The sequence below is a fragment of the Acaromyces ingoldii genome, assembly GCF_003144295.1.
Source record: "Acaromyces ingoldii strain MCA 4198 unplaced genomic scaffold FA10scaffold_6, whole genome shotgun sequence".
Taxonomy (NCBI): Eukaryota; Fungi; Basidiomycota; class Exobasidiomycetes; order Exobasidiales; family Cryptobasidiaceae; genus Acaromyces; species Acaromyces ingoldii.
In genome coordinates, this window is record NW_020290252.1 from 190587 (window position 1) to 216184 (window position 25598).

At 57.8% G+C, this 25598-nt stretch overlaps 9 protein-coding genes across 9 annotated transcripts; 5 read left to right on the forward strand and 4 right to left on the reverse strand.

Annotated features, from left to right (window-relative positions):
- Positions 1-161: 161 nt before the first annotated feature.
- FA10DRAFT_276172 (putative FEN2-pantothenate permease) lies at positions 162-2188 on the forward strand. Its single transcript, XM_025523305.1, has 4 exons — positions 162-366; positions 431-1324; positions 1394-1523; positions 1594-2188. The coding sequence occupies exons 1-4, from the start codon at positions 263-265 to the stop codon at positions 1942-1944; spliced, it is 1479 nt and encodes a 492-aa protein (XP_025374901.1). The 5' UTR covers positions 162-262; the 3' UTR covers positions 1945-2188.
- A 172-nt stretch (positions 2189-2360) lies between these two features.
- On the forward strand, positions 2361-4979 carry FA10DRAFT_269018 (hypothetical protein). Its single transcript, XM_025522574.1, has one exon. The coding sequence runs from the start codon at positions 2794-2796 to the stop codon at positions 4666-4668; it is 1875 nt and encodes a 624-aa protein (XP_025374902.1). The 5' UTR covers positions 2361-2793; the 3' UTR covers positions 4669-4979.
- On the reverse strand, positions 4961-7884 carry FA10DRAFT_255268 (FtsJ-domain-containing protein). The gene is made up of 3 exons (XM_025519763.1): positions 7845-7884; positions 7581-7785; positions 4961-7524 (listed from the first exon to the last, which is right to left on the reverse strand). The coding sequence occupies exons 1-3, from the start codon at positions 7863-7865 to the stop codon at positions 5012-5014; spliced, it is 2739 nt and encodes a 912-aa protein (XP_025374903.1). The 5' UTR covers positions 7866-7884; the 3' UTR covers positions 4961-5011.
- Positions 7885-8073: 189 nt separating this feature from the next.
- On the forward strand, positions 8074-10684 carry FA10DRAFT_303813 (translation initiation factor eIF-3b). Its single transcript, XM_025525287.1, has 3 exons — positions 8074-8194; positions 8265-8450; positions 8511-10684. Exons 1-3 carry the CDS (start codon positions 8118-8120, stop codon positions 10492-10494), a joined length of 2247 nt encoding a protein of 748 aa, XP_025374904.1. The 5' UTR covers positions 8074-8117; the 3' UTR covers positions 10495-10684.
- FA10DRAFT_296394 (hypothetical protein) lies at positions 10555-12899 on the reverse strand (the record flags this gene model as incomplete). Its single annotated transcript, XM_025524497.1, has 6 exons — positions 10555-10836; positions 10901-11275; positions 11338-11820; positions 11875-12195; positions 12254-12697; positions 12831-12899. The coding sequence occupies 6 exons, from the start codon at positions 12897-12899 to the stop codon at positions 10615-10617; spliced, it is 1914 nt and encodes a 637-aa protein (XP_025374905.1). The 3' UTR covers positions 10555-10614.
- Positions 12900-13163: 264 nt separating this feature from the next.
- FA10DRAFT_296398 (hypothetical protein) lies at positions 13164-15278 on the reverse strand. The gene is made up of 2 exons (XM_025524498.1): positions 14657-15278; positions 13164-14530 (listed from the first exon to the last, which is right to left on the reverse strand). Exons 1-2 carry the CDS (start codon positions 15266-15268, stop codon positions 13397-13399), a joined length of 1746 nt encoding a protein of 581 aa, XP_025374906.1. The 5' UTR covers positions 15269-15278; the 3' UTR covers positions 13164-13396.
- Positions 15279-15646: 368 nt separating this feature from the next.
- FA10DRAFT_219016 (hypothetical protein) lies at positions 15647-16120 on the forward strand (the record flags this gene model as incomplete). Its single annotated transcript, XM_025518527.1, has 1 exon — positions 15647-16120. A coding segment is annotated over one exon (474 nt), but the record flags the coding sequence as incomplete, so codon positions are not given.
- Positions 16121-17619: 1499 nt separating this feature from the next.
- Positions 17620-24334, reverse strand: FA10DRAFT_244609 (hypothetical protein). Its single transcript, XM_025519350.1, has 2 exons — positions 22772-24334; positions 17620-22717 (listed from the first exon to the last, which is right to left on the reverse strand). Exons 1-2 carry the CDS (start codon positions 24250-24252, stop codon positions 17680-17682), a joined length of 6519 nt encoding a protein of 2172 aa, XP_025374908.1. The 5' UTR covers positions 24253-24334; the 3' UTR covers positions 17620-17679.
- A 60-nt stretch (positions 24335-24394) lies between these two features.
- FA10DRAFT_175097 (hypothetical protein) lies at positions 24395-25502 on the forward strand. The gene has a single exon (XM_025518258.1). It carries the CDS (start codon positions 24615-24617, stop codon positions 25293-25295), a length of 681 nt encoding a protein of 226 aa, XP_025374909.1. The 5' UTR covers positions 24395-24614; the 3' UTR covers positions 25296-25502.
- Positions 25503-25598: the final 96 nt, after the last annotated feature.

Below are 25598 nucleotides of genomic sequence, written 5' to 3' on the forward strand. Positions count from 1 at the left end.
CCATCCCCCCTTCGCCCGTCACAAAGGATCTGGACGATGTCACTGCTGCCCAAGCCTCGATTGCGCGCTTGGCTGTCGGCAAAGGCGGCGCGCAACTTTAGACTAGCCTAAGCGCGCGGGACAACGCGCGGATCCAACATAGCCTAAACTTATCTGTGCTTCTCTGCTATCTCGATGCCCTCCCTTCTGACACGATAGCCTTATTCAACGGTCGTCTTTGTCGCTTCTCCCCCTCTGGTGGCGCAAGGGCGCACAGGCAAGGATGGCAGGCCGAGTCGCAAGGGGCCTTCACTGGCTGAGGGTGTTCGCGTGGGGCGAGCCGCCGGCGGACAAGGCCGAGCGGCGGCTGCTCTTCAAGATTGACTGGTGCGTCTCGCGTTGCATCTTCATAGGTTGGCAGACATAGGCTGAGCTGAGCTGCATAAAACAGGTTCGTCTTGTCGTTCACCTGCCTCGTCTATTGGAGCAACTACCTCAACCGAACAAACTTCAGCAATGCCTACGTCTCGGGCATGAAGGACGATGTCGGCTTCAAAGGCAACCAGTACAGCGTGGTCAACACCGTCTTCACCGTCGGCTACATCGTCGGGCAGGTGCCCAACAACTTGATGCTGCAGGTGTGCCCCGCATACATCTGGCTGCCCCTCATGTCCCTCGTCTGGGCTGCCCTCTCGATGGTGACGGCCGCTGCGACGAAGCCGGGCCACGTCATGGCCATCCGCTTCTTCCAGGCCATTGCTGAGTCTTCCACGTTCTCGGGCACCCACTACCTGCTCGGCTCGTGGTACAAGGATGAGGAGCTGGGCAAGCGCTCGGGCATCTTTGCCTCATCGGCGCAGCTCGGCAGCCTCTTTTCGGGCGTGCTCCAGGGCGCCATCTTCAAGAACCTGCAGGGCTACCGGGGGCTCGCCTCGTGGCAGTGGCTCTTTCTCCTCGACGGCTTCATCGCCGTGCCCATTGCTGTGTACGGCTTCCTCTGTTTTCCCGGCACGCCCACCAAGGGCCGCCGCAACGGCGCGTGGTTCCTGACCGAGGCTGAGCGCAAGCTCGCCGTCGCGCGATTGCCGCCCCGGCCGCATACACAGCTCGGCTGGGACCTCGTCAGGCGTGTTCTGGGGCGATGGCACTGGTATGCCTTTTCGGCCCTCTTTGCCATCTCAAGCATGCTCGAGAGCGTCGGCAGTAACGGCCTCATGCAACTCTGGCTCGCGGCTGAGAATTACCCGCCGCAGGACAGAAACTACTACCCGCTGGGCGCAACGGCGGTCGCCATTGTCGCCACCATCCTCGCTGCCAATGCGAGTGACATGACGGGCAAGCGCTGGTCAGTATCCTTTCTCTGTTGTCCTTTATTCACTTTATGCTCAACGAAACGTGCTCCCCTCCGGACCAGGCCTGTCAATCTCGTTATGGCTGGCACGCTCATCTTTACGTCCATCGTGCTTCTCATCTGGAATGTGCCATACGGCCTCAAGTTCTTTGCATGGACCATCTCTGGCGTCGGATACGCCGGCCAAGCCGCCGTGAGTCTCGACTGCTATCACTTCATTCTCATGCAGTCATATGGAAGAAAGCTGACATCTCGCACCACAGAATTTTGCCTGGTGCAACACCGTGACGCGCAACGACGACCAGGAGCGCGCCGTCGTCATTGCCTCGATGAACCTCTGGTCCAACGTCGTGCAGGCCTGGTGGTCCATCACCTTCTTTGCGGCCGACTTGGCGCCCAGATTCCACCGCGGGTGGATCGCGACCATCGTCGCCGCCGTCGTCACGGTGCTCGTGGCGCTCGTCACACGACACCTCGACTACCGAGAAAGGCGGCAAAGCCCATTGGCATTCGCACCAGCATCCACGACGGGGCCGCCGAGGCCAGAAGACACAGAAGAGCGGGCGTCATTAGAAGAGAAGCGGCCCGCTCCGCCATCACCAAACGAGGCGTGACCCTTCCCCCACCTCATGGAGCTGCTGCCTCTCTCTGCGTGCTCTTGCTGCTGCTGCGCGGCCGTTCCCCGGGCCGGGGGCTCCGGGTTCAGCGCTGACATCATTCACGTGAGCACTGACTTTCGGCCTTACGGTATTTGTGAAATGGCAATTCTTGTATCTTAACCGGCCTCGCGCCGAGGGCTCGCTGCTTGCTGCCCGCTCGGCCATAGCGCGAATACAAAAATTGGCTGTCATCAAAAGGAAAGGAAAATGAAATGAAAGAGGAGAAAAAAAAAAGAAAAAAAAAACCCACCCCCAAACCCAAACCCGCAAGTGGGCAGGCAGCAGAAAAGCCCGAGGGGAGGGTTAGGCCGGCACGTTTTACTCCAGGGTGAGATGGGCTATGCAGAACGTTGCTCCTCGTCACATCATCCACCTCGCGAATCTCCTCATCGCTACTCCTTCGTCGCCATCGCCCTTTTTCCCTGTTTCACTTTCGTCACTCGCCCGACACCAAATAGAGGCGGAATACAAGGGGAGAGGAACACGGAGACTGGCCGGTCGTGTGGACGTTTGAAATCAAGAATTTTTTAAGCATAGAGGAAAGAGGGCCGGGAGGGCGTCGTCGGTCGTGACTCGTGGCTAGGGCGGGCGCAGCAGATCCCATAGCGAAGAAGAGCGAGAAGGAAGAAAAAAACAGAGCTAGTCGCAAGCCGGGCAAATCAATCCTTTGACAAGGGAGGAGGACGCCCGAATTTCTACCTGCTCTCTTCACACACACACACACGCACACATTCTTCTCTGCATCCATCAACCTTTTGCGAGGGGACGAGAATAAGGGGGGCGAGGGACGATTAGGATACAACCATGTCATCCTTTGACGACCCAAGTTCGTTCCTCTTTGGACTCAACCAATTTCCAACGCCGCCGCAGGACAGCAACCACCAGAGTGGGTCTTCGTCTCACAACCACCACACCAACCCGAGCACCAACGGTCCCGGCACTGCCGCCACGACGGCTGCCTCGACCCCGGCCAATCTCCGACTGGATCCCTTTGCGGGCGCAACGGGCGCCGAGCACGGAGATCCCAGCGACGTCCTCGACGGTGCCGGCTTTGCCGACCAGCTGGCCCTCTGGACCAACGCAAACTTTAGCTTCGACGGCCCCACGGGCCACGCCCTGCTCGGCGACGAAGACAAGGAAAAGGAGGAGGCAGCTGCCAAGAAGGACGAGGAGGAAAAGCGGGCCGGCAAGCGGCCGAGGAACAACAACAACCACAACGACGACGAGTTTCTCGGCGCGGCGGGCAACGGCAAAGCCCGGCAGCGGGACCCCTCGTCGCCGCTCGACGCAAACGAGCCTACGCATCAGCGCCACAAGGAGCAGGCCGCCCTGCAGCAGCAGCAGCACTACTTTGCCCCACCCACCTCTCGCGCAGACGAGGGCCGCCGCCCTGGCTACGCCAACAACGCCGCCATGCCCTCGGCAGGCGGTGCACCTCCGTCCTCGGACCGCGGCACGGCTGCCGACCGGGGCAACGACCAGCAGCATCTGCACCAGCAGCAGCCGCTGCCGCAGGGTATGCCTGCATTCAGCCACCAGCCATTCGCTCCTGGCGCTGCTTTCTCTGGCCAGCAGCAAGCTCCCCAGCTCGATCTGACGTCCATCCTCGCCCTCCAGCAGCTCCTCTCCTCCAACCCACTGGCGCTGGCTGGTCTTAGTGGCTTGAGCCCGGGCCTCAACCTCAACAGCATTCAGGGTATTCTCCAGGCCCAGCAAGCCCTGCCCCAGCAGCAAGAGCAGCAGCAGCAGCAGCAGCCATTCGCAGCGGGCCAGTCTCCCCAGTTCTGGCCCTCGTTCAACCCGCAGCTGACTTCGCCCACGTTCAGCACCGCATTGAACTCGCTTCCCGGCTCTGCTGCTCCCGGTCATCACGGTCATGGCCACGACGATGACGACGAGGTCAACGAGCGCGAGTTGGCCAACAGCAAGGCCCAGTCGGCCAACCGCAAGAAGCCATCGCTGGGCAAGGCGGCCGCGCGCGACAACCACGACCGTCACGATTCGCCCTCGTCGAGCGACGGGGACAAGCGCAACTCGATGAGCGACTCGTCGTCCTCCAAGACCAAGAGCGAGCGCGCAGCTATCCTTGCAGAGAAGGCCGCCCTCCGCGACGAGATTCCCCCGCTCCAGCTCATCGACACGGGCAATCCTGAGGCCGACGCGGAGGCGAACCGCGTCGCAATCGAGGAGGACAAGCGCCGGAGAAACACGGCCGCCTCGGCGCGCTTTCGGGTCAAGAAGAAGCAGCGCGAGGCTGCCCTCGAGGCCCACACCAAGGAGCTCACCGACAAGGTCGACAGCCTGCAGCGGGAGATGGAGAAGCTCCGAAACGAAAACACGTGGCTCAAGGGCCTCATCCAGGTCCGACCTGCCAATGCTGATGCGAGCGGCTCCGCCTCGTCGCCCCAGTCGCCCTCTGCTGGCTCCAATGTGCAGCAGCAGCAGCAGGCCATCAATGCGCTCCACCAGATGCAGGTCCAGATCCAGGCCGCCGCTGCCGCCGCCGCGGCCCACCAGCAGCAGCAGCAGAGCCCTCACAACAAGACACATCTCAGCCCCATCCTCAGCCGCCAGAGAGATACTGGTGTCCGCCCCCGCGGCGTGGGCACCAACGCCGAGGCGTCTTCCTCGTCTGCTGCTGCGCACGAAGCCGGCTCAAAGAGGGACCGCGAGGACTGAGAGCTTTCTGCTTATCCTCTATCTGGACAAGATCTCGAAAGAGAGAGGTGGAACAGACCGAAATATGGCTGTAGAAAAATATCCGAAGGACATATGAAACGACCCTTACTTTTCTTCTACTGTCTTCATATCCAATCTTCCCTCTCCTTATCTTCTTTCCCTTCCTCCTCCCCTCGACCCGGCTTAGATGCTCTTCTGCTCTCCTTTTCTTTTTATCCTCCTCCTTCTCTGTTGATTCTGTACGAAAAGCTTTTCTCTTTGGTTCTCGAAGCGAGGAAATGATACGGAAATTGTGCTTGTTATCGCTCTCATTATCTACACTGCATGCTCTAACAGACTGTTGCTACCGGCCGCCGTAGCCATTGGGGACCCTACGCTGCTTGCTCGTCGACGACGTCGTCTTCTTTCCCTCGCGCTTGTCCTTTCTCTTCATCGCCCGCAGCTCCTTCTTCTGGCGGGGATCGACCATGCGGTAGCGGCCCTTGGTGCCCTTTGGCCGGCCCTTGAGCCCGCGGTTCTTGCCCTTGGCCACGACGACCTGGACCTCGCGCTTCTTGGGTGCCTTGCCCGCGCGCCGGAGCAGCCGATCAATGTCCTTGGCCTTTTCCCGCTCCGAGATGTCGACATTCTCGCTGACGCCCTCTGCCTTCTTGCGCGCCTTTTCCAGCCGCTGCGCCGCCTTGTACTTCTTCCGCGCCTTGGCCTCGGCCACCTTCTTGATCGGTCGTGCATCCAAGGCGCGCATCTTGGCGCGCAGCGCTGCGACGGCCTCCTTTGTGATGGGTACATTGGCCTTGTAGAACTGGCTCTCGTCGTCGAGGAACCATTTGGGCAGACCCTCCTTATCGTAGGAAAAGTTCGACTTGGTGAAACCCATGTCGATCAGGTCCTCCTTGGTCTTTTCGCGGTTCACCAGCGACGATGCCAGCGTGATGGCCTCGGCCGTCGTGAGGCCCTTCTCCTGGATCTGGCGCTGCTTGGCCACGTCTTCGTCGTCGTCCTCGAAGCGCCAGGGTGCGCCGTCATCGTCCGAGTTGTCCGAGGCTTCGGCGGAGATCGTCGTTGAGACATCGCTTTCCTCCTCTTCTTCCTCGTCATCATCATCATCATCGTCGTCGTCTTCATCTTCCTCATCCTCCTCCTCCTCGTCACTGTCTTCATCGTCGTCATCATCGTTTGCCTCAAGCCCCTCGAGACCCTTGAAGAGCGGGTTGTCGAACCAAATGGCTGCTTCCCTGCTCTGCCGCGCCTGCTTGTCATCCTTGCTCTCGAGATCGTTGACAAGGTTCTCGTCTTGCTCGACTTCTTCCTCCTCGTCCTCATCCAGCTCCCTCTGTGCCTTTCTCTTGGTCCCTCTGACCAGACCCCGCTCGGCAGCCTCGGCACGCTCATCCTCCTCGTCCTCTTCATCGTCCGTATCGTATGTCTCTTCTGCCTCCTTTCTCTTCTGCACGATGTCATATCCACCCTCGCTCTCGCTGCCTTCACTCTCGCTCATATCGTCGCCCTTCTTCTCAAAGCCGTACCATTCGTCCCTGTTCTCGTCCTTTCTTCTCGCCTCCTTGATGCGGAACTTGGCATCCTCTTCGGCCTTGCGCTGCCGGTACTCCTCGTACATGCCGTCCATCTCGCCCTCGAGCTCCCGCAATCTGCGCTCCTTCTCGTCCTCGCCATCGTCATCTTCCTCCCCCTCGCCTGCCTTCTTACTCTCATCATCGCTGTCCTCGTACTCTGGCTCTTCGCCTCGCGCGACCTCGCCCTTGGCACCCCCGTGCTTCAGGTCGAAGAAGTCGTCGCCGCCGTGCAACGCCTCATCCTCAATCTCCATGCCAATATCCATGGGCGTCGTCATCGACAGCTGCATCTTCTGCACCTTTCTCGCCGTTGCCTCATTCTTCCTCCTCCGCTCCTTTCTCGCCCGCCGGTCCTTCTCCTCCTTGAGGCGCGCCAGCTCCGAGTCGATCATCTCGTCCTCGTCCATCTCCTGCACCTCGGCCACCTCCTCTCCATCGCGGTCGTCGGACGGATGCTGGTCCTTGGCAGACAGCTCCAGGCCCATTTCCTCACGCAGCGTCTTTCGCCACTTGATCAGGTTCCGGAAGTCCTTCTTTCCCAGTACCTTGAGATCGGCGCAGCACGCCTTGAGGTTCTCATCCGTCAGCTCGTGCTCGAGGAACCGTTTGTCCTCCTGATCACGGAAGCGGATCTCGTTGAATGTGCCCAGCATCTCGACGGGGTTGTCGCCCTCGATGAAGTCCTTGGCGCTGATGGCCTTGTACAGCAGCATCTCGCCCTCGGCGTAACCCTCGCGCTTCCTCCGCTTCTTTTCGGGCTCAAAGACGTTGGCGACGGCATTGGCGGCATACACGGGCTTCTGCGTCTTGTCGTCAGTCGACTTGTTCGCGGCTGTCGGATCGAGATCCTTGAAGACATAGCGGGGGTCCAAAAACTTGGGATCGATGCGCTTGGGCGCCTTGAACTCCTGGCAGACGACGAAGATTTCTGCAGAGACGTTTCGCGACGATGGCGGCTTGGTCGCCTCGACTCTCCGGAAGAGTTGATTGAAGACCCAGATGAGATTGTTGTAGTCTTTACTTCGGAACACCTTTGTCACAAAATTTCCGCCAGGTGCAAGGAACTCGACGGCGAGCTTGAGCGATTGCAGTACGAGCTCGGACTGCGCGTAGGCGTCCTGCACCCACGCGGTACCGACGTTGGGCGCACCGTCGTGCAGAACTACGTCAGCCTTCCAGTCCTTGAGCTCCGTGCGCAGCTGGTCACGGCACTTGTATGAGTTGATATCCTCAGCGAAGGTGATGCAACGCGGGATAGGCTTGATTGGCACGAGATCGACACCTGAATAGCCATCCAGTCAGCACTGCCCTGCTCGCTTACATTGAGCTTCGACTCACCGACAATCAGACTCCCCGGAGGCATCTGTTTGCTCGCCACCTGGAGCCAACCACCAGGCGCAGCACAGAGATCGATGCAGCATCGGGACTTTTCGAGGAACGCATACTTCTTGTTGAGCTGGACCAGCTTGAATGCAGCACGGGATCGAAAGCCCTGCTGCTTGGCCAAGTGGTAGAACTTGTCCAGACGACCCTTGGCCGTTTTCTGTGCAGCAATCGTCTCAGTGACTGTCTCGATGCTCCAAGCTGCATTACCACACTCACCTTCTCCTGCTTCTTACCCATGACTCCAACAGCGACAAGGGCAAGGGTATCTCGGTGAAGAGCAGACTTAGAGCTGGGCCCTCTTCCAAAATTTCAGCTCGAGCAAAATTGGCTTACGTAATTTTCATGGAGATCCTACGGCGGGCTATAGTGAGAAAGGGAGAGGAAAAAAAAGAAAAGAAAGGGCAAATTGGCAGAGGGAGGCCTGGCGGTACTGCTGCTGCTGCGTCTTTTGGTCGCGTTTCTTCTTCCTCCGACACGACACCAAACACGATGCCAGAACCTACAAACGGGGCCAACGGGGTCCATATCGATGATGAAGACATTGACTTTTCCGACATTGAGGCAAAGTGAGTGTGCCCCTCCTCTCATCTTCTTCTCTTCGTTTCTCCAGAACTCAAAGCTGACCGGCGAGTGAAGATACGCCGTCCGATTTGACGAGGGCCTCGACGACGTCATCGTCGTCGACAACGTCCCGATCATTGGGCAGGACAGACAACAAAGACTGTTTGAGACGATCGTCAAGCGGTTCAAGAGCCACGCCGGCATCGACGTAGATGTCGCGGGCATGCACATTCCCTATGGCGAGGATGGCCAGAGCAAGGGGTGAGCATCCTTTCGCGTCAGTATCTGATCCTGCCGCTGACTCTGAACCCGAATCTGTAGGTATATGTTCATTGAACTCGCGTCGCCCGAGGACGCAAACCTGGCACTCCGGTTGATGGACGGCTACCCTTTCGACAAACGGCATCGATTCCAAGTCAACCGTTTCACTGATGTCGAGAAGCTGGCCAACCTCAACGACGAATACGTGGAGCCCGAGGAGGAGCCCTACGCCGACAAGGAGCACCTCCGGTCTTGGCTCATGGACAACGCAGGACGAGACCAGATTGTCATGTGCCGGGGCGACGATGTCCAGGTGGCATGGCACAACCGGTCGTCGGCCCCTGAGGTCGTGCACAACCGAGAGCGGTGGACCGAGTCGTACGTCCAGTGGTCCCCACTCGGCACGTACCTGGCCACGCTCCACCGTCAGGGTGTTCAGCTCTGGGGCGGGCCATCCCTTGACCGATTCATGCGCTTCTCCCACCCAAATGTCCGCCTCGTCGACTTCTCGCCCAGCGAGAAGTACCTCGTCACCTGGTCGCCAGAGCCCATCGTCGTGCCCGACAATGCACCGCTGGGCCCCCACTTCTTCAGCCCGGATGACGAAGGCAACCGCGTGGCCGTGTGGGAGGTGCGGACGGGTCACCTGCTGCGAACATTCCCTGTGGTGCAGGACGAGGCCGGTGCCGTCAAGGGCTTCAGCTGGCCCATGCTCAAGTGGAGCGGTGACGACCAGTACGTGGCTCGTGTGCAGGTTGGCCAGCAGATCAGCGTGTACGAGCTGCCGTCGATGGGCCTGCTCGACAAGAAGAGCATCAAGATTGAGGGCGTGGCCGACTTTGAGTGGTGCCCGCTCGGCGACAAGGACCGTGATGCGATCGAGGCCTGGGGCGATGGCAGCAACCCACCAAAGGGTGCAAAGAAGCCCCGGGACAATCTTTTGTGCTTCTGGGTGCCCGAAGTGATCAACCAGCCGGCGCGTGCTTCGGTCATGTCGATCCCTTCGCGCGACATTGTCCGCTCCAAGAACCTCTTCAACGTCTCGGACTGCAAGCTGCACTGGCACCCCCAGGGCGACTATCTCTGTGTCAAGGTCGACCGGCACACCAAGACAAAGAAGTCGCTGTTCTGCAACTTTGAGCTCTTCCGCATGAGGGAAAAGGACTACCCTGTTGAGGTCGTCGAGCTCAAAGACCCGGTCACGGCCTTTGCGTGGGAGCCGACAGGCAACCACTTTATCGTCATTTCCTCCAACGATGCCAACCTCGGCACCCAGGCACCGGGTATCACGATCAAGACGCAGCTCAACTTCTTCCACCTGGACCCAAAGAAGGGCGACTTTAGGCTCATGAAGATGCTCGACAACAAGACGTGCAACACCATCTACTGGTCCCCGCGCGGCAGGCACGTCGTCGTCGCCACGCTCGGCTCGAGCCAGAAGTTTGACCTGGAGTGGTACGACGTTGACTTCAACCACGAGATTCGCCAGGGCGGCATCAGCGAGGACCCGGCTGAGGATGTCAAGCTGATTGGCTCGGCCGAGCACTACGGCATCACGGACCTCGAGTGGGACCCCTCTGGACGGTATGTGGCGACGAGCGCGAGCATGTGGCGACACCAGCTCGAGAATGGGTACGCGGTGTGGGACTTTAGGGGCCAGGAGCTCCAGAAGCAGGTCCTCGACCGCTTCAAGCAGCTCCTCTGGCGGCCCCGCCCGAGGTCGCTGCTGACCAAGGAGGAGCAGAAGCGCGTCAGGCGCAACCTCCGCGAGCTCGGACGGCAGTTCGAGGACGAGGACCTGGCCGAGGAGAGCAACCTGGCGCTCAAGAACCGCGAAATTTACCAGCGCGCCCTCGAGGAGTGGCGCGCCTGGCGCTCGCATGTCAAGGCCGAGCTCGAGGAGACGCGGCAGGATCTCGGCCTCGACCGGGCGCAGGCCGAGGAGCACCTCGCGCTGCCAAGCACCATTGAGCAGGAGGCCACAGAGACAATCGAGGAGTGGCAAGAGACGATTCTCGAAGAGACCGAGGAGGTCATTGTCTGATCTCTTTTCTTTTTTCCACATGCTCATGTCATCCCTACCTCCTCCTCCCATCATCATCCCCCCAAAAAAGCTACGATTGAGAGTATTGCAATCACAATCTATGTGGACTGTCTATTGTGTTCAGCCTGCGCTTCGGGCCCATTGGACCAGCGAAGTGCCTAGTGTGTCGCGCCGCTCGACGTCGTCGTTGACGCTGTTGACAATGTCGGTGGGAAAGATGGCGAGACGCACATAGACGAACTCGCTCCGTGGCAGCGGCGCTCGCTTGGCAGTCGTACGACCAGACGAGCTGATGGTATGTTCCGGCAAGAATAGCTCGAGACTGATGAGATTACGGAATGCCTATTGGTGAGAATTTCGTCAGCTGCTGGGTCAGGAATATGAGCGTTTGAGTGTGAAGACGCACCATCATTGCCCTTGTGCGATCTGCAAAGCCGCTCGAGACGCCGCCCGTCGTGGCCCAGTTCTTTCTGCGCGTCTGGAGCCCCTCGGGCGAGGCCGCTGCAGCAGCCTGTCCCGGCGTCGCCGAGGCAAGCAAGCCTTGTCGGTCGCGGTCGAGGCGCGCGACAAAGGACTTGAGCTGCCAGAGTAGCATCTCGAAGTTGAACGTCGTCTCACGGCCCTTGATCTGGAGGTGGCGCGCAGAGACGAGCAGGGCAAACTCGAGCGAGGTCAGGCTGCGCAGGACGATGCGGTCGGGCGCTGGAGGCGGGTCGAACGACGTCGAGAGGAGGCTGACGAGGGACAGGCTCGAAGGCGAGAGCTTGGCTATCTTTGGGAGCTAGAGGGAGTTGGTGTCAGCTCTGAGCAAAGACGGAAGAGGACCAGCAGAAAGCTGCTCACAGCGGAGTTGTAGACATCACGGATCGAAGTGAGTTCCACGAGCTCGTCGAGCCCCTCCCAGTCATCCAGCTCTGCATCCTTGACACTGTCCACCTCCTTCGTCCAGGCCTCATTGAACTTCTTGGCCTCCTCTCCTGCGTCTTCCAACGTGCCTGCTCTGAGTGCCTGTTCGACTGCCTTGGCAGCGAGGTCCATTCGCGGCATGAAGTTGACGACCCTGCCGCTGAATCGGCTTCGCACCCGCTTCTCGAGGAGGTCGGTCACGCCTAACCTCGACGTCGAGCCCACGACCGCCAGCCCCGGCGCATATGATCCAGCTTGGACGGCATCGAGCAGGACATAGAGCAATGCCTGACGGGGCCGCGTCGTGTAGAGCTCAAAGGATGAGAGGACGATGACGAGGGGCCGAGCATCGGTCCCGGCGTCGTTTGCCCCATTGGAAAGGAGTGAGAGAATCGTGGATGTCGTGTTTGCAAGAGATGACTAAGGTTTCCATCAGCCCCCCTCTTTACGTCGGCAAGCAGAGGCAAGACTCACCAAGACAGCCCCGGCCATCGCTTCCTTCTCCTCGTCTTCCTTTCCGTCCTCGCCCTCGTCCCCTCTCCCTGGCTCCTCGTCTTCTGGTCCCTCTTCTGCCTCTCGCTGTGCATTCTCAGCAGCCTCCTCGTCGTCATCCTTGACCAGCCCTAGTGCCGCTTCCTCCTCCTGAGTCTTTGGCAACCTCAAGGCACCCAGCCTGATCAGCTGCCGCGCAAGCTCCCTCATCGACAGGCGGTCCGTGTACTGCAGTGCGGCATCGAGCCGGACGACGTGTGGCTCCTTCTTTGCGTCCAGTCCTCTCAGCGCACTCTCAAGTACCTACCACCATCATTTCGTCAGCTTGTGCATTCCTGGCTGAGCGAAAAAGGGTACTCACCAGGCTCTTGCCGCTCCCCCGCGCGCCGACAAGGAGAACGCTATTCCCCTCGCCCGCATTGACAGTCCCATCCAATGCGCTCCTGACACTCGCGAACTGCTCCTTCAGCCCTATACACTCCCGGCCGTCTCGGTGGGCCGTCGGGGGGAGCCCACCCGCAAGCACTCTGAGCACCTCGCGCTTCGCCCGCGGTAAATACATCCCCAGCGTCGAAGGGGCCAACACCGACAGCGCCGACACGTCTTGCGCAGCTTCTGAGTTCGCCAGCTCAGGCCGCGGCCGCTTCGTCGGCGTCGATCGCCCCGCCACTGGCGAGGACCGTCTCCCTCGCTTTGGCGGCATGTCAGCGAGTCCACTGTACTGTACGATCGACGAGACGAAGGAAGAAAGAGCAACACTTTTGGACATTTTCTCTCGCACTGGCGCGATGGCTGGGCGGACAATCTACACGCGTGCAGCGCGCGCGTTCTAGTTGCGCTCCATTACTGACAATTGACCTCACTGCATTATTTGACGGTACGAATGCTGGCCAATCTTGGTCTTCCTTTTTGCTTCACTTTCGCAGACCTTAACTTACTCTCAGTATAGCTGGAGGGCTCGAGCATGTTCCCAGCGGACGCAAGGCCCCTGCCGCCTTGAGCCCCATTCCCGGGTCTATGATAGAGGGTTGGCTAGGCCTTGGCAACGCATGGGCCTACAGCTCTATGCTCCTTGCGACATGCAGCTCGGGGAGGTTGTGCTTCCTGTGGAAAGTGCTACCCAAAAGCAACCGTGGGCACATGCAAGGCAAGGTCCTCGTCATAGACCACGTCATACACCGAGGGACCAAGCGCGCAGGTCACATGAAATCAGAGAAAAGAGATGCGAAGTAATATAGTGAAGAAGCGGGGAAATATCCGTCATAATCGGAGCAGGGTCAACAGTCTTAGATTCCATTTGAAAGTGGAAGGGCGGCCTGTGCTATCTACAGGGCTGTGATGACAAGACAATGGGTGCCGGTCTCGAACTCGACATTGAGGTTTGGGCAAAGGGTATCCTGATAGATGATTGATGGAAATATCAAGTCGTCGGTACTGCTTGCTTGGTTGTTATTTGATTCGCCTGCCGGTAGCCGAAGGTTAGAGACCAGGCTCATTTGTATAACTATTGAGAGGAGATCTCCATGGAGATGTCGTCATCCTCCGGCTTGAGCCCACTGAGCTGGCAAGGCTCCTTTGCCGCATCGCAGAATTGATGCGCCGTAGGCGTTGGAGTCGGCGTTGATTCGTTGTAGGTGCAGTCGTATGTCTTGATGTTGGCTTGGACGATGTCGTGCATCTGCAGACTTTCAAGATCGAAGTTGAATAGATCCCTGCTTGGTGTCTGCGGCGAAGCCACCGATGAGGGCGAGGAAGACGACGTTGACGGCGTTGGAACGTCCAGCTTCACGAACCACTCGTCGCCGGCACCCTCGAGCATTTTGCTTGCATCAAATGTCCATTTTCCGTTCACGCTAGCCCGCCTGAGCTCGTTTGGGACGCTGATGGTCGCTTGATTAAGGAGCGTGGCCATCAGAAGCGGGCTAGTAGGTGACAATCTCGACGAGGAAGCCGACGACTGCTGGGAGGTTTCGCTCGTACCCATCGCGGGTTCTGATTCAGCGTCATCGGGAGAGAGTCCACCTGGCTGAGCTATTGTGAATGAGGGCCCTGCTGCTCCACTAAGTCGTTCTTTGAGGTAGCCCAGATCCAGCTGCAAGTCGGCAAAGCCGAGCTGAACATTACCTCGGCTGTCGAACAGCATCGGCATCTCGACCTCTGACAGGACTGGCGAGTCGATCAAGCTGGTACCCTTCCCCTTGTCCTTCTCTTCGCCCTTCTTTTGTTCTGATACATCGTCTTCTGTTGTCCGATCGTCGTACGTAGAGCTGAAGTTGGTGTCCCAGCTGACGTTGCGCAAGCGCTCGGCAGCCTCTTGGCTCCAAGAGTACAGGCTGTCATTGGACGAGGCTGTCATCGACGACGACGAAGACGAGCTGCCGGAGTGATGCCGAGGCGGCGATAAAGACAAGTCGGTCGAGATGGAGAGTCTCCGGCGCTGTCGCGGGTCGTCCGAAGGCATCCTGACGCCTACTTCATCGTCGTACAGGCCCGCCTTTCGCTTTCGGCCCACCAGCGGAGGTGACGTTGCGACTGGGCTAGAGGGAAGCAGAGGCGTAGCCCGCAGGCTGATGTCCTCCGCCTGAGCCTCAGTCTTGACCTTCGTCGTTCTTCGTGGCCGATTTCTCCTATTTTGAAACTTTACGAGGTTCATCGTCAGCGCTGCTCATTTACACGCCCGCATGAAAACCAAAAATCCCTTTGTCCTTGAACGCGTTTTTTTCCCTTTGTCCTCGCACATTGAAGTACAAGAGGAAAGACTCACCCAAATGGTCACTGATCTCGGTGGCACGCCGCTGGCTTCAGATAAACGATCCCTTTCGGCCTGTGTGATCTTGTCGGTGCGTGCGTAGACTGCTTCGAACATCTTGGTTGCCAGTGGCGGAAGCCCTCTTGAGACATTCAAGCCATCCTCGGACGACGACGACGACGACTCGCCCTCGCTTTGTGCTGATGCTTCGGCATCGGCGTGGAAGCGAGCGATGGCGGTGTCAACTTCCACCAGTATTGCTCTCTGTAAATTTGCGACATTGTTGAGATACACTCTCGTCAGAGCGACCTCTATATTTGCTGCGCTGCTCTGCTCATGTTGTTTTGGCAGAGCCTGAAGCAATTTAGCGGTTTTCTCAACGTATTCGGCTCGAAACTGCTGCAAGCCTCTGTAGTATAGATTGTGAAGTCTCTCACTAGCATCCGAGCTGATGCTACGTTGAGCAAGCCGGCTTCTGAACGACCTGACGTCGCAGTGAGGCAGATCGAAGGTGGCGCCGCTATTCGAGGAAGTAGAGGGCTGTGGTTGGAAGGAGGTGGGGAGGTCATCGAAGATACTAGCTGCCCTAACGACCTCTTCGAGAAAGTTGCACAGAGAAAAGGGCATGATGTACAGGTCGACTGCGAAGACTGAGGCCGAGTAGGTTATAAAGAATAAGAAAAAGCTCGGGCAAGTCGAAAATATTCGCGAGAGGGGCGCCTTCCTTTGTTCTCGCTTTCCACGTGCTGTGTCGGGCCCTCATCATCCTTCCCATTGTCTCCAATCCTGCCTTTGATGTGCTTTATGCCACACACCATGATGCCATTCCGCCTCCAGACAGCCAAAGATCTCATCTCATTCTTCCTTGAAGCTGAGGAGAGCTTTCTCGAAAGCCTCAATGACATAGATTCGCTTCGGGAGTTCGACCTCAGATACCGTGCAGCATGCGAAGCGGCCAAAAGTCTTGCTGCTAATGAGAGACTTAGCGAAGAGGTCGCAACTATCATTGGCGAAACCACTTCTCGTATCAAATTGGTGGCCGAGACGTTCCACAAACTCGAAAGCAATGTCCTGGATCTCGACAAAAGTTGCTCCAACAGGACAAAACAAATTCTGCGCTCCAATACCGAAGGAAGCGATAAACGAAAGGAGACGCCGTTAAAGTCAGACGAAACAAGCGAGGGCAGCCTCTCTGAGCTCCTCAATGCCAAGGTACTTCGCCGCTGGATGCTCGACAATATCGCCTTTCCCTATCCAACTCGCGAAGAAAAGGAGGAACTCGCCCGTCACACCAATCTTCAGCTTGGCCCCCCTTTGTCCATGTCACTCGGCGAGTCCACCAACATCGGCCTTTCGGGCACGCCCATCACCTCTGATCAATGCGCGCTATGGTTCACAAATGGCCGTCGTCGATCTCGGTGGCAAGAATTCAACCGGACGTACGGTCTGAACCTTCGAGGGCGAATGGAACATATCGTCGAGGTCATTCGGGAGCACAACGAGGTGCATAGCAATGCCGACGATCACTCGACGCCGTGTCCTGCGCTCGAAGACATTCTCAAGAAAGATGCTAAGGGTGGCGTCGTCAACAAGTCGAAGGGCGACATTGCCAAGATGTCGAGCGAGTGCCGCAAGCTGTTTGCTCATGTCATCGCTTGGGTCAGCCAGAGCACAAAGGAGCGCGTCGGACCGTGGGTGGAAGACGTGATCAAGAAGGTCGTTGCTGAGGAGAAGCAGAGGAAGAAGCAACGGCGAGCGGGGCGAAGAAGGCTTCGTGAGGAGCAGAAGAAGGTACAAGAGCAAAAGCCGGCCGAGCTGGGGCGTGGAGCTCGACGTCTTAGGCGTTCATCCAGATCTGTCGCTCCGTACTCGACAGCAGCGAGAAGGCGACCAGTCAAGACAACCGGAAAGCCATCAACAGTAAGGCAGAATGTCACCGAAAACAAGGTGGACGCTCCCATTCGTACTTCCTCACCGAGCCTGCTCTACACGAATTCCAATGTGGTCACACCGCAGTCTCGCAAGTTTTCCGGCATATCTCACGCCTCATCGGACTGGAGCGGCGCTTCGTTCGATAGCATGCCCTCGCTCATTTCGGACTGCAGCTCCTCTTTCTCGTCGAGCTTTGACAGCAGCGTCCCATCACCGACTTTCAGTCGCAGCAATATTCGCCCCACAGCCCCGCTCCCTCGTTCTTCAGCAACTTCGGCTTCGCCAACCCCCACTCGACAGCAGCACTCGCTGACGGCAGGTGGTCAGTCTCCCACATTGTCCATTCGATCCAGAGGGTCGTCAACCGACAACGACTACGAGATGATGGGCGAAGGGGAGCAGCAGCATTTTCCTGCTTCCTTCACGACGTCGAACGGGCACATGCACGGTCGCCAGATGACGTTCAGCACACTTGGATCCAGCCCTTTGCCTCTTGCTGCTCCACGCTCTCGGCAAGGGCAGAGCGAATGGCACGGAAACGGACGGTCGGACTTCGCGCCTTCCACCGCAGCCGCGAGAAGCCATTCCAATTCTTTCTCGTCGTCGTCAACCTCCTCCTCTACGACTGGCTAGTCATCTCCACTTCCTTTAAAGATGTTTTAAATCGACCTCTCATATCTCTTTTTCTACGTCTGCTCCCTTGACTTCATATAGCTTGCAGTCTTGTCTTGCCTCCAGATAATGCAGCGCCAACGATCCATGAGGCTGGTGGCCCTTTGGGTCCTTGTGGATCGTTACTTTCCTTTTCACCAATACATTTTATGATATATCTCGCGCCTCTCTTGAATTTGGTCTATCCTCTGCGTCCTTTCCACCAAGTACTCTACGTCGGTGTCAGTGACATGTGGGTGAATGCAGCATGCCGACCTTAATTTACCGCCTTGCGCCAATGTCGCGCGAATTAGAGCGCTTACGCCCACGTAGCTTCATGTTCCTTGCCTCCTCCCTACTTCACACATGCCAAGTGCCAACGCAAAAGGTGCAGTGACCATTTGTATGCTCGTACAATACATTCATGGCAGTAGCCAGTAAAGAAAAGAAACGGTCTACACAATCTCTTCCTGCGACACCATTTCTCTCAGGCCCCCTCCCTCCTCCCGTTTGTCCAGCGCATACTTGAGGAAAATCAGCAGCCTCCGCATGCCCTGCCTTTCCTCTTTTGTCCGGGTCCGATCGAGCACGACGGTGTCGAGCAGATGGTTGAAGCGGTCCCGTGCGGCAAGCGGGTCCAAGAGGAATGGACACTTTGAAATGTAGTGGTACGGTGAATTCTCGCAGATGAAGCATTTCTCGTCCCGCTTATGCGCAGCTGAGTTCGACGTCGAAGGAGGCCGAGTATTGGTGCTGGCGCTATTTTGGCCATTTGAATTAGCAACAGAAGGGCCCGCCAGTCTCACGGCCGCCGTAGTCGTGCCAGTAGCCTGCGGTTGCACAGGCGCAGATTCTGTGACGACAGCGACAGGTCCCCTGGACTCAGGCGCAGACTGCCTGACGGGTGTAGGTCTCGGTCTCGGCACAGCGACTGCGCTTGCCGACGTCGAAGCCACCGCCGAAGTAGAGGGACCAGGAGCGGGCGTCTCTCGAATGTTTCCGTCCGGAAGCAGACCCGCCGCCGCAAGAGCCCTCTCCTGCGCCGACATCTCTGCCCGCTTGTTTGTAGCTTGTTCTGTGGACTTAGCGCCTTTGCCACTTCCCGGCGGCCTGCCCGGCTTCCTCCTCTTGTAGGCATTCTCATCAATCTGAACTCGATATCTGCCTGACGAGTCCCCTGCACTCGTGCCGTCCGAGCTCCTCGCATTTGGCTTCGTGACACCCTTCTCATTCGCATTGATGATCTGCGTCGCCGTCTTCCGCACTTCATTTCGCACCGTGAAGTCGGTGAATGAGACCTTGACGTTCCCCCTCGCAAACGGACTCGTGCTGGTTCCAGCAATCGCTCTTAATCTGTCTGCCATGCTGACCTTGGGAATTTGAAGCGAGAGGAGGGCTCTCTGCTTGGAAAACTCATTTTCGACCCGCCAAAAGATGCGCTGAAGTGCCTGATGCTGCACCGCAGCGCCGGGAATGCGTACAGCGGCCGCAGCCAGCATATCGAGATCTGGAACGGCCATCTGCCGGACATGTTCGCAGAATTGCTCAGCTTCTTGGTGAGACAGTTGCCGCCCTGAGTCGGTGGTCATGAGGAGCACGCGAAGCTCGTTGAGGTGCTGTCGGTGGTGCGATGGCGCCTCGAGGTCCTGCGCATAGTGGCCCGCGACCCGTTTCCAGGCCGCAAGAGCTCTTCGTGCTGCATTGAAGAGGTGTGACGCGACGACTTGCTTGTTCAGAAGCCTGGCACCCTCGTCCGGAAGATCAATAACTTGTGCGGGCAGATGACGAGACTCGACGAGCATGAAAGCGTGCGGGAAGAGGTTCATGGGGTAGTTGAGAGCCTTGTGGAAGAAGACGCAGTGAGCGTTCGTCAGTTGGGGTCGCTCGGCGGGGGCGGTAGGCTCTGGAACCGGTCCAGTTGCATCCAAGACATCCCGAAGGATGGAGTGGGGCAACCGGGTCAGGACAGCAAATGCCTCGTCTGTCTCTTCTGTTCTCTGCGATTTCTTTTTTTTGATGGGCGTTTCAGGCGGGCGAGGATACTTGATCCGCTTGAATTTGCCCTCCGCGAGCGCATTGCGGTCATTGACGACCTGTCCCTCAAGATCGTCTGGGGATTCCGAGCGACGGAGCTGCTCCTCATCAAACGAGGCATCTTCGCTCTCGCTCCCGCCTCCTTGCTGCCGACCCTTCTTCTTGCGTTTCCTCGTGACTGTAATGTCATCATCTCTGTCGGGGCCCATGGACGCCTGAAAGTATTTGACGGGCCTGCGTACTCTCTTGCCGCGCCCTGTTTGGCCCTCCAGGGTAATTTCGCTCGTCGAATGCTCGTTCTGCTTAGCACTATTTGCCAGAAGCTCCTCCCAGAAGTCGGCATCGCCAATGTCGAGGCGTTCCTCGGCCGCCATTTGCTGTTCGGCGTTGTCGTCCTCCGTCATCGCCGGCTGCTCAAACACCGCAGGCAAGGCCAACGCGCCCAACGGGTCCGATCTCTCTTCGTCCTCTCCGTCAACCTCCTCGGTCTCGGCGCGGTTGATGAGCGCCTCGACCTCTTCATCATTGTACTTGATATCCCGCTCGTTCTCTTCGGTGCCGTCTTGATCGAAGAGCGCCTTCGCACCGTACCTGAGGATATCTTCCAATTCCTCGGCCCTTGACGATGATTCGTTGTCGAGATTTTGCACGATGAGGTGGTCCAATACCAGCTTCTTGCGAGCCATTTCAATGATGCGCTGCTCTGCCGTCATCTTTGCGAGCAGTCGAAAGACGAGCACGCGCTTCGTCTGGCCAATCCGGTGAGCACGCGAGATGGCCTGCATGTCGACGTGCGGATTAAAGTCGGGATCGAGCATGATGACAGTGTCCGCGGCAGCCAGGTTGATGCCGACACCGCCAGCGCGAGTCGAGAGAAGGTAGAGGAAGATGTCAGATCCAGGGGCGTTAAAGGCGTCGATTCCCCTCTGCCGTTGCCTCTGGCCGACTTGGCCATCGAGACGGAGATAGCTATAGCCCTCTCCCTGGACAAATGCCTCGACCAGCTCGAGATGGATCACGAATTGCGAAAAGATCAAGACGCGATGCCCGCGCGCCTTGAGCTTCGGAAGCATCTGCCGAAGCAACGTCATCTTGGCACTAGCCAAGATCAATCGCTCATGCTCTTGCACCTCTTGAACGCCATCATCGAGGTCGAACTCCCCGAGATCAGGCGCGACAAGGTAGGGGTGCTGAATGCACTTGCGCAGCTGCATGAGAATATTGTTCAGACTTGTCACGGCCTTCTTCCGGCGAGCCTTGCTTCCTTTGCTCGCGATGAGGGCTTGTATGTCCTTTACGTTGCTCTCGATGAGGCTTTTGTAGATGCGCTTCTGCACCGGCTTGAGCGAAACGGGAACGAAGATCTCAATCTTGGGCGGCAGATTGGCCACCTGCTGCTTGAGCCGACGGAGAAAGAAGGGCTTGAGCTTGGGCTGCAGTTCGTCGACGAGCTCGGGCGTGAGGATCTCGTATTTGCGGCGGAGCTTTCCAATAGCATCCCACTCGTCGCCAGGTTTGAGGAACTTGAGCAGGTGGAACAGTTCGCCGATGTTGTTGTTGAGGGGCGTGCCTGTCATGATCAGGCGATAGACCGTGTCCAGGCTGGCGAGCTTCTGGTACAGCAGACCACCATCGCCCGCCTTCAAGCTCTGCCCCTCGTCGACAATGAGCGCCTCCCACGTGGGCACACGGTCGAGCACATCGAGTGACAATCGAGCCGTCGAATCCGAAGTAATGACGACATGGGCCTTGAGAGGCTGGCGGCCCTCTTGCTCCTTTGAATGAAACAGCTCATACTGCTCGACGACGGCACGCGAGTCCTTGCCGCCCCAGAATGGCACGACCCGTAGCGATGGCAGCCATTTCTCGAGCTCGCGGACCCAATTGGGCAGCGTCGAATTGGGTACGACGATGAGGACAGGGCCACGGTTAAATTCGTGATGGAGGGATCCGATAAAGCTGATAATCTGGATAGTCTTGCCCAGTCCCATCTCATCAGCTAGGATCTTTGGCTGGTCCGTCATCCAGCCATAGCGGAGCCAGTTCAAGCCTTCGAGCTGGAAGTCGAGCAGCTCGCCACCAGCGACGTACGTTGGCTGCTCGTATAATTCCTGGTATTTAATCCTTTTTGATCTCGGCTCAAAATCAGGCAGATCGACCTGACGACCCTGGAGGAAGGTGCGGAATGAAACCAAGAAGTCGGGATCATCGCCGTCCGGTACATTCTCCCAAGTGCTCTTCTGATAGTCGACGTCCTGCCACTTGATCAGGCATTTAGCCACCCAATCGATCCTCTCCTCAGCGTCGTCTGGAGACAAGAGATCCTCATCGACATCGTCTATGTGGACAAGGTTGGTGTTGGACTTGAGCTCGTCGGCAATCTGCTGCTGATGAGTGTGGTAAATCCTCCGCTTCTGTGGCCGTGGCGCCGAATCTGATAGACCTTCGACAGAGGAGGCGCGGAAGAAGACGTCAAGAATCCTCTCCGGCGTCTTCCAGGATGAAGGGATACGTTCCTGAGCATCGGGCGCGGGAGCAGGGGGTCCAGCCTCGACTTCACCCATGTCGTCCGTGACGAAGTTGATGCGCTTCCGGGGTGGTCCTGTCAAGGCGCTCTGACTCGACGAGGAGTGGCCGCCTTCGAGCTCCACGCCACTGCCGTACCTGAGAAAGCGTGAAAGGAGCGAGGCGCTCACAATCTTGAGCCACCGGTGTGGCACCCACTGCGTCTCGCGGTAGGACTGATGTTTGAATTTGACGAGGTACTCGCGAGGAAGATCGTTGGAGGCCGTATAGATGGGGGTGGGCTGGCCGGGCACCGTCGCTGGCTCCGGGGCGACGTTTGGTGTCTCACAAGGCCGCCATGCAATGATTTGCTCGACGTCACTCCAGCTTTCGCAGTCCAAGCACTTCCATTCGTTCGTCTGACGAGCCACAGCGGCTTCGTTGAGCGTATCGTCGCCCTCAACTTGCTGAAGGCACTCATAGTGGCAGGCGCGCAAGCAGCGCTTGCACCGGAACAGCAGGCCCACCTGGTTCTGCGGATTCGCGTCGCGATCGGAGTTGCAGATGATGCAGCGCCAGCCCCAAGGATGGAAGCAGTTGTCGCACTCGATAGTGGTGAGCATCTCGGTAGCTTCGAAACCTTCTACTTGTTGATACTCTTCCTCCTTGTTTAACGCTCGACAACGTGCCTGTTCCTCAATATTGATATTTGCGAGAATGCGTCTCTGTCGCGAGGGCGCAAGGCAGGCCCAGTGCAGACTGGCAGAGCAGGAGGAGCACTCAAGCCAGCCGCCAGCATCCTCCATTTCCAGGATCTTCTCCTCGTTCTTTTCGAAAGGTGACAAATCGTCAGCATAGCGTCGACGGGAACGGCGATCGCGCTGTGAAAGTGCTTCTCTTCGGCGAAGGAGCTTGCGCAGGATGAGGTGTGAAGGTTTGCGTCCGCAAGCGCAGCTATTGCAAAAGTCAGGATGGCTACGGGTCGGTATGCGTCAAGCAGCTACTCACGAATCCCAGTGCTTGTCCTTTGGCTCGACAGCATCGGCACGCTCGTCATCGGAAGTGAGCTCTTCTCCTCCCGAAAGGATGCTGGATCCACGAAGCCTTCTTCGCCGTCGTCCTCCCTGCTCCCCTCCCGAATGAGGCACAGTATCCTCTGATTTCTCTCCGTCCTCTTGGTCGCTCTCAAATCCATATTTGGCGCTAGTTCGGTGTGTTCGTCGGGCAAGGAACTCGCTGATTCTTTCTTTAGGGACGTCAGGAATGCCGAGCATTGGCACAAATTTGTCGCGATCATCCTTGTCGAGCGCGGACAGGTCCATGAATAGATGCGGCAGCTTTCGGGGCCTGCCGATCGAATTTGCACCGTCAGTGGCTTTGGCTTTGCGCCCGATCGCTCGCTTTCGTGGACGTCGTGGTCCTTCATCCGATTCGCTCGTAGGAGACACATCTTCTGATGTATCTGACTCCGAGCTTGTAGCTAAGCGATGATGGGGGGTCCTTTTCCGCGGCGGGCCTGGGCCTCGACCTGATCTGGTTTTCGCTGGTGACCCTCTGCACTTGTTTCTGCCACTTCTGGTCTTGAGAGCGGACGAGGCAGCCTTGCCACTCCGTCGCATGGACCTGGTCAGCCTTGGTGGTGTCAAGCTTGTCTCCTCAGTCTCGTCATCTTCGCTTCCGCCGTCGCCGTCTGAAATGACAAAGTCTCGAAGCGCTCCTCTGTCTCTGCTCCATGTCCCACTAGATCGTTCACTCGTCGATGGACTTGACTCCTCCTCAAAGTCACTGTCCTCCTCATCGTCGGCGAGAAAACGCAGCGCAGGTGCTACCTTGAGCTTGCCCTTTGCCTGGCGCGCAGCCGTTCTCCCGCTTCTATTCCGGATCTCATCCTCCTCCCTTCTGGTCTTGCGTCGAGCTCTTTTCCGTTTCATCCGTTGATCATCTGTCGAAGCGCTCTCAACGTCGCTCGAGGCTATCGCATTGCGTCGCTTTCCTCCTCTCTTCCTCTTCTTCGGCCCCTCATCGCTCGCGGTCGTCAGATCTATGACGAGCTTCACAGGCGCCTGCCTTCCTGCCTTATGACTCGACTTTGCCTTGCCATTGCTCCTCGACATTGTCTTTGATTTGGAGTCTGACTGGTGCTGACGACGAGAGCGCGTTGGCCGGCTCGAGGATGGAGTCGGCGTCGCCTGCGCCCACCTTCGACGCGCAGCAGCAGCGGCCGCGTCCTCCTCGTCGTCTTCTAGCTCGTCTTCCTCCTCATCGCTTTGTACGACTGGCTTGGAGCTTTCGCTTCCGACCTCCTTGTCTGAGTCGTCCGAGTCAATCGTGAGCGCCCTCGAGCTACTGCTCGGCCCTGCTCCATCAGCGCGTCGTCTTGACGAAGCATCAGCCCTTGTCGCCCTCGCAGAAGCCCGCGTGCTCCTCGCACCATCCACTCTCGAGGCGCTCAGTCGTGCCAACCTCGCATCCGCCCGAAGAGCCGGCATGGCCCAGGCGCGTCCCTGTAGTGAAGCGCAGCAAAGCTGGTCAAGTCGAGAAGAGAGATCAGGCAGACGACAGGATGTGGACTTTGAGTTGTAACTTGCGCCAAAATTCAAAATCCGTTCGAAGCTGGTCCGAGCGAGACAACTTTCTGGGCGCTACTTACGAAGCAGAGAAAGTCAAAACATTGAGGGGGAGGGAGGGTGCGCGCACGCACGCATGCACGCACGGTGGACGGCTCTTCTCCTTTTCCTTTGACGAGGGAAGACCCGTGACGAAGGGGTCAAAGTGATGAAAGGACCCTGGCTGAGTCGCCTCGTTGTACAAAGGCTCGCTGGCGTTTCTGCTCCGTCCCTGCCACCAGTCAATGTCCGCCACGCCAGCAACAGAGGGCGAGTCCGTGGACGACCTCATCGACAAAATTGCGATATGGCCGGACCATGAAGATGAGCTCTGTGATATCTTTGCCAAGCTGCTGGACAGGAGAACAAGAACAAGAGGAATTGAACGTCGCTTTGAAGAGCAAGTGAGGCGAATTGAAGAGAGCTCTGCACCTAATGAGAGGATACTCTGTTTCGTTGTCGAGACCGTAGGAAAGGATCCGTATCTACTTGTTCAGCGAGCAGTGCTTAGCATGCAGGAGGATCAGAGTCACTCGTCCGCTAACAATGTATTAGAGGGCAACTCAGTCAAGCAAGTCAGGTTTGAGGAGAGGCCACCGTCGCAACCTCGCGCCATGAGAGAGGGCACCCGGCAAGGCAGAAAGCAGTCTCCTGTCGTACAGAAGCCAGAGCATTCGTCGAGAAAGGAAGAAGGAAACCATTCAAAGGGAAGAACACGAGCCCAGCACCGCGGTGGTAAGCGTGCTAAGAGGAAGATACAGGGAGTCTTGCAACTCGCTGCCAACGAGGAGCCAAAGATCCCCACGGAGCCACGGGCAGATCGTGAGCGGAAGGCGTCTTTACAAGAAAAGAAAGCCCACCAAGGATCGAAGAGAGTGCCCAGAGAGCGCAGGGTGAGTGTCTTCGCGCTCACATCACGTCTGTGACTGATAGCTCGTCGTACAGCACCATCGCGCAAACCTGCCTCCTAGGATGAGGCAGGTTGCCGTCTAGAGGTCTCCTTATATATTATGATGAAGCATACGCCAATTCTGTATATACTGCTAGGACTTGTTTGCCAATACAAACCAAACCGTCTTGCATGCGTTTGCCCGTTTCATCGTTTCGCCACAGGAGTGGACGTTACTGATGATGGAGGGTCACCGTCAACTTGGGTTGGGCGAAACACGTGGTTATCAAATTCGCGTGTTTGTGGATGCGCGCTACGATTCCTTCGATATTGTCTCTGC

Excerpts from the sequence above, each read along its gene's own strand:
- FA10DRAFT_269018 (XM_025522574.1), top strand. The coding sequence starts at position 2,794 with ATGTCATCCTTTGACGACCCAAGTTCGTTCCTCTTTGGACTCAACCAA.
- FA10DRAFT_296398 (XM_025524498.1), bottom strand. The coding sequence starts at position 15,268 with ATGCCCTTTTCTCTGTGCAACTTTCTCGAAGAGGTCGTTAGGGCAGCT. Across the intron at positions 14,531-14,656 it reads CGAGATCAGTGACCATTTGG|TTTCAAAATAGGAGAAATCG; the intron begins GTGAGTCTTTCC and ends AACCTCGTAAAG.
- FA10DRAFT_255268 (XM_025519763.1), bottom strand. The coding sequence starts at position 7,865 with ATGGGTAAGAAGCAGGAGAAG. Across the intron at positions 7,786-7,844 it reads TGGGTAAGAAGCAGGAGAAG|AAAACGGCCAAGGGTCGTCT; the intron begins GTGAGTGTGGTA and ends ATTGCTGCACAG. Across the intron at positions 7,525-7,580 it reads TCCGGGGAGTCTGATTGTCG|GTGTCGATCTCGTGCCAATC; the intron begins GTGAGTCGAAGC and ends ATGGCTATTCAG.
- FA10DRAFT_276172 (XM_025523305.1), top strand. The coding sequence starts at position 263 with ATGGCAGGCCGAGTCGCAAGGGGCCTTCACTGGCTGAGGGTGTTCGCG. Across the intron at positions 367-430 it reads CTGCTCTTCAAGATTGACTG|GTTCGTCTTGTCGTTCACCT; the intron begins GTGCGTCTCGCG and ends TGCATAAAACAG. Across the intron at positions 1,524-1,593 it reads GATACGCCGGCCAAGCCGCC|AATTTTGCCTGGTGCAACAC; the intron begins GTGAGTCTCGAC and ends CTCGCACCACAG.
- FA10DRAFT_303813 (XM_025525287.1), top strand. The coding sequence starts at position 8,118 with ATGCCAGAACCTACAAACGGGGCCAACGGGGTCCATATCGATGATGAA. Across the intron at positions 8,195-8,264 it reads TTTTCCGACATTGAGGCAAA|ATACGCCGTCCGATTTGACG; the intron begins GTGAGTGTGCCC and ends CGGCGAGTGAAG. Across the intron at positions 8,451-8,510 it reads GAGGATGGCCAGAGCAAGGG|GTATATGTTCATTGAACTCG; the intron begins GTGAGCATCCTT and ends CCGAATCTGTAG.
- FA10DRAFT_175097 (XM_025518258.1), top strand. The coding sequence starts at position 24,615 with ATGTCCGCCACGCCAGCAACAGAGGGCGAGTCCGTGGACGACCTCATC.
- FA10DRAFT_244609 (XM_025519350.1), bottom strand. The coding sequence starts at position 24,252 with ATGCCGGCTCTTCGGGCGGATGCGAGGTTGGCACGACTGAGCGCCTCG. Across the intron at positions 22,718-22,771 it reads AAGGACAAGCACTGGGATTC|CTGCGCTTGCGGACGCAAAC; the intron begins GTGAGTAGCTGC and ends CTTTTGCAATAG.